We start from the raw sequence: 5,186 nt of genomic DNA on the forward strand, positions 1-5,186 counted from the left end.
GCATTTGTTCCTTGAGAAGACTTCTCAACTCAGATAATTTCTGCTCCTTTAACCAATTAAAAGAGATGAGCTTTGGGTTGCTTATTGCCTTCCTACTTGTTTCATGAAGATATTTCTCAATTTTTTCATCTTCACCCGAGAACCATGCCTCAATGCGTCCTCCCCTTCTTACAACCCTTGTTTTATCCTCTTTGATGAAGGGGGTGCGGGATCCATGAAGGCAAAGAGAAAAATAGAAACCAGATTGAGAAAGAATGGCAGATTTGAAAAACAACAGGTAGCAACTTTAATTCTAGGCATTAAGTGGGTTTCAATCTTCAAGAAGAAGAATCTGGTCCAAGATTGCACAGAAAAGTGTCAGCCAGTACCAGAAAGCACATGGTCAACACATGTGGATTTAACTAGTCATAAAAGCTCTTGAATTTCCAAGATATGGAATATATTCCATTCAGGACCAAAATAACACTCTTTCTGCCGGAAATCTGACCAACAATAAAAGCAATTTTGACTTGTAACTGCTTGAGAAGAGAATCTGCAACAGAAACAATGCATAGAGAAGTTAACTCAATTTAATGCAGTGCTGTCAGAGGGAAACAATCGGTTGATTCGTGAAAACAATTAGTTGTTTTTCTGTGACAGAGATTAAAGCATTTCACAGATTCAGAATAGACAGTCAGAGATGAAACAGAAAGAAAGTTTTACATGAACCTTCACATAGATGAAAAAATATAAACATCAATTAATATATTTTATACACTTGAATTAAAGACTATTCAAGACAAGAAAGCTAAAACAAGGAAAGTCTTATCCTTTTGACAATGTACTTCTTTCAATGAGTTATTGTCCATGATCAAGTAACTTCTCTTGGCCTTCAAGAAGACTAAGCTTGTACAAAAATGTAATTGGAAGTCCAAAAAGTCCCTTCATAAGCTTGATCTTGTGACTCAAGACTCCTTGATCTCTTAGTAATCTTGCAAAACCATGAAATCAAGAAACAAAATTTGGTCCTCTTACAAGTATGGGTCCTTTGGCATTAACTTTATCATGAGGAACCTCAGAATTCTTGGAAATCCATCTCATTACTCCTTTAGGAACAGAAAACTTCCTAATATTGCAGAATCTACTGAGTGGCCTTTCTTCATGCAATAAAAACATGTAACAACCGATTGTTTTGATTTTTCAATCGGTTGTTTTTCTGGTAGTTTTGAAAAAGGCTTTGAAAACTCATTTTTCTTGCTCTGTGATTTAAAACCTAAACCTGCTTTTCCAAAAAACACAATTTTGAGATGCCAAGACAGTCTCAAAGTTGGATTTACCCTTTGAAAGCCTATCCACAGTTTTCACAAGGTAGTGAACCTTCATTTCAAGAGATTCACAATTTTCACAAACAAGTAAGTCACACTTGCAGGAAGAGTTCTTGTAAAGCATTTCTAGATTTTCAAGATCAGTTTTTGAATTCTCCAACTCTTCTTCTAATGCCTTGACTCTGTTTTCAAGCCATTCAACACTTTCAATCGGTTGTTCAAGAGAGCCAATCGGTTAGCTTCCTCATGTGTTTCTTTAAAATCTTGAAGAAGTTGACTATAATTTTCAGCATTTAAAGAAGTACAAGAACTTAGACTACTTGGATCATCCTCTTCCTTGGCCATCAAACACAGATTAGATTCTTCATCTTTACTTGATGAGGAGTTTGATGAAGAGACATTATTTTCGTCCTAAGTAATGTAGGCTATTTTTGATTTTGACTTCTTTTCCTTCTTGTTTGACTTCTTCTCTTTGTTCTCTTTATTTGGGCATTCTGCCTTTATGTGCCCCTGTTCTCCACAACTATATTTGTTAGCATTAAAATCACTAGATTTTTTGTTGCCATACCTCTCTTGGTTGGAGTCTTTGTTGCGGTTCATTTTCAAGTATGAGGAGGTTGATGAAGAGACATTATTTTCGTCCCAAGCAATGTAGGCTATTTTTTATTTTGACTTCTTTTCCTTCTTGCTTGACTTCTTCTCTTTGTTCTCTTTATTTAGGCATTCTGCCTTTATGTGCCCCTGTTCTCCACAACTATAACAAGTATATTTGTTAGCATTAAAATCACTAGATTTTTTGTTGACATACCTCTCTTGGTTGGAGTCTTTGTTGCGGTTCTTCTTCTAGAATTTGCTGAACTTTTTGGACAACACACTAAGAGTTTCTCCCTCACTCTCATCACTTGAAACTTGATTATTCTTGTGCTTGGCAACTTTTAAAGCAATGTTTCTCACAATTTTTTTCACTCTCTTGAATGTTGAGTCTATTCATCTCCAACTCATGCTCCCTAAGCTTTCAAAACAAGGAGGTTGTATTCAAAGATGTCAAGTCCTTTGATTCTGAGATAGCCGTGACTTTAGGTTGCCAAGATCTATCAAGACATTTGAGAATCTTGATATTCAACTCTTCTTTGTCAAAGACCTTTCCAAGACTCATGAGGTGATTGACAATATGAGTGAACCGCTTTTTCACATCCGCAATCGATTCTCCCTTAAGCATTCTGAACATCTCATACTCTTGGATTAGAGTTTCTTTCATTGCCCTCTTTACATCGTTAGTTCCTTCATGAGTTACTTCTACAGTATCCCACATCTCCTTAGCAGATCCGCATTGAGAGACCCTGAAAAACTCATCAGAATTTAAGGCAGAAGTGATAATATTTTTTTGCAGTGGAATCAAACTTTGCTCTTTTGTTTTCATCATCAATCCATTGGGACCAAAGCTTATCAATAAAAACACCATCCTTTTCAAGTTTAGGAATAAAAGGGTCATTTTCAATTGCATCCCATATTCCTCTATCAAGAGATTCAATAAAGATCTTCACACGTACCTTCCAAAATTGGTAATTCAAACCACAGAACAAAGGTGGTCTATTTATTGAAGCACCCTCCCCAAAGGGTAATTTTTCAACCATAAGAAAATAATTTTTAGGATCAAACTTGAATATTTTTCGAGAACCAAGCTCTTGATGCCAATTGTTAGAATATATGGCCTTAAACAATAGGGGGGGGGGTGAATTGTTTATAAAAGATTTTCACAAACTTTGAAGGTATAATGAAGTTCAATACAAAATCACAAATATAGAAATCCAGAAAGCAATCAATTAAAAACTGTTTAAGTTGATTATCAGAAAATCAACCGGTTGTTTTTGCGATTCAATCGGTTGGTTTTATTAGCAGAGTTAAAAACAACTTAAAAGCATAATTTAAATGAGTTCAAGGTAAGAGAAAAGCACACAAGCAATTTATACTGGTGCACTCTTATCCCAAGAGCTACATCCAGTCCCAGAAACCACTGGATATCTACTATGCAATCAAAATCCAGATTACAAACACACCACCAAAGAAGTGACCTTGAACACCTCAAGTCACACACTTCCTGTGGCACACAAACACCACAAAAATCAGAACACCCTCTAATTCTGCACTTACACACCAGTATTCAGAAATACAAGAGATACAAAAAGGATTACACCTGATGAAGATCAAATCAAAAGATTACTGCAATCCTATTCCACTTTTTTGAGAAAACCCAAAAGCTTGAATGCAAATCTTGAAAACTCAAATCTGTTTTCACACTTTCACAAATGTCTCAAAACTATTATCAATTTTTGAGAAAGTGTAACAACCTTTTTAAATACTCCAAAAGTTTGTTAAAACATTTAAAGCAGGAGCCTATTCATTTAGAAAACATTTAAAGTTGATTTGCAAACATAACAGGAATTATGTTATGGATTTTCAACAAACAATCGGTTGAATCCTCGAAACAACCAATTGAATTGGCTTGACAGCAAATTCAACCAAGTCAAACAGTTTCAAACCCTTTTCAAAAACCTCAAAGTGATAAACAACCGATTGAAACGACAAAACAACAGGTTGTTTTCCACTTCTTTATAAAACAATCTTTTTCAAAAAGGTTTTGAATCCAAACTGTTTTAGATTCAAACAAAGAGTGAATTACACAATATTCTACCCAAAACCCACCCACCCACACAACAACTTTAGCCTTTCATCAAACACCATGGATTTGGAGACATCAAAGCTTCAAGATCATCCTTGATCAACAAATATCATATAAGACAGTTAATTCAAAGGTTAGCACAAGGATTCACTAGCAGTAAAAAAAGTATTTAAAAAAAATCAAATTAAATTTGAAAATAAAATAAAAACAAATAAATTCAAAAATCTGAAAATAAATTAAAAAAAATAAAAATAAAATAAATTCAAAATAGAGATTAAAAAAATAAAAGCAGATCTCCAAATTAAAAGAAAATCAAATAAAAAAAAATTTGTAATAAAACAAAATAAACACAATAAAAAAAATTGTAAATAAAGAAAAATAAAAACAGTAACAAATATAAACACAATAAACAAATATATTCAAAAATTAAGAACTATTAACAAAAAATAAAAACAGTTATAATATTCACAATATTTAGGAATTTATACTCAAAAACCAAACTGTTCCCCGACAACGACACCAAAAACTTGATAATTTTTTACGGCAAGTGCATTGCACTGTCAAAAGTATGAAATATTTCATTTTTTTTACAATTAATACTCATGAGTGTCTATATTTTAATATGAAATATTACTGAAATTTGACATTTATCAGACATGCATGTATCTTTTTATACTCCATACCCATTGGATAAAGAATCTTTTTGGCCTCATAATTACGATTAGGTAGAGTATTTCCCTTTGGAAGCATCTCCTTCAATAACTAAAGAATTTCCATGAAGCTTTTATCAGTCCATCCATTTATTGCCTTCAAATTCATCAATCTTAACACCTTTGACAACCGTGTGAAGTTAGTTGATCCAGGATACAATGGAGTCTCTGCATCGCTTGACATACTTCCATATTCATGCGCTTCTATAAAAGACTCAACTCCAACATCACAAATCATGTCCTCCAATCGATCATCATGTACTTCACCATGTATTGCATCATCCATGGTGGACCCCACATATTCTTCAGATACAGAAATACTTGGTAAATTTAATAATTCACCATGTCATGTCCATGTTGGAGCTCCCTGATTTTGTTAACATCCAATCTCCTTCTCATAAAAAAATTAACACATGGACACCTAAACTTTACTCCATCATGACTACTATTGTGGCTGTTACGTTGTGTAAATTGCATAAATTCTTCTACTCC

At 33.6% G+C, this 5,186-nt stretch overlaps 1 protein-coding gene across 1 annotated transcript; it reads right to left on the reverse strand.

Moving 5' to 3' along the window:
• Positions 1 to 2,319: 2,319 nt before the first annotated feature.
• Positions 2,320 to 4,980, reverse strand: LOC137825205 (uncharacterized). The gene is made up of 3 exons (XM_068630877.1): positions 4,816 to 4,980; positions 2,706 to 2,854; positions 2,320 to 2,644 (listed from the first exon to the last, which is right to left on the reverse strand). The coding sequence occupies exons 1-3, from the start codon at positions 4,978 to 4,980 to the stop codon at positions 2,320 to 2,322; spliced, it is 639 nt and encodes a 212-aa protein (XP_068486978.1).
• Positions 4,981 to 5,186: the final 206 nt, after the last annotated feature.

The sequence above is a fragment of the Phaseolus vulgaris genome, chromosome 8 (genome assembly GCF_000499845.2).
Source record: "Phaseolus vulgaris cultivar G19833 chromosome 8, P. vulgaris v2.0, whole genome shotgun sequence".
NCBI classification, from domain to species: Eukaryota; Viridiplantae; Streptophyta; class Magnoliopsida; order Fabales; family Fabaceae; genus Phaseolus; species Phaseolus vulgaris.

Excerpts from the sequence above, each read along its gene's own strand:
- LOC137825205 (XM_068630877.1), bottom strand. The coding sequence starts at position 4,980 with ATGGATGATGCAATACATGGTGAAGTACATGATGATCGATTGGAGGAC. Across the intron at positions 2,855-4,815 it reads ACTTCACACGGTTGTCAAAG|GTACGTGTGAAGATCTTTAT; the intron begins GTGTTAAGATTG and ends CAATTTTGGAAG. Across the intron at positions 2,645-2,705 it reads GATGAAAACAAAAGAGCAAA|GGTCTCTCAATGCGGATCTG; the intron begins GTTTGATTCCAC and ends TGAGTTTTTCAG.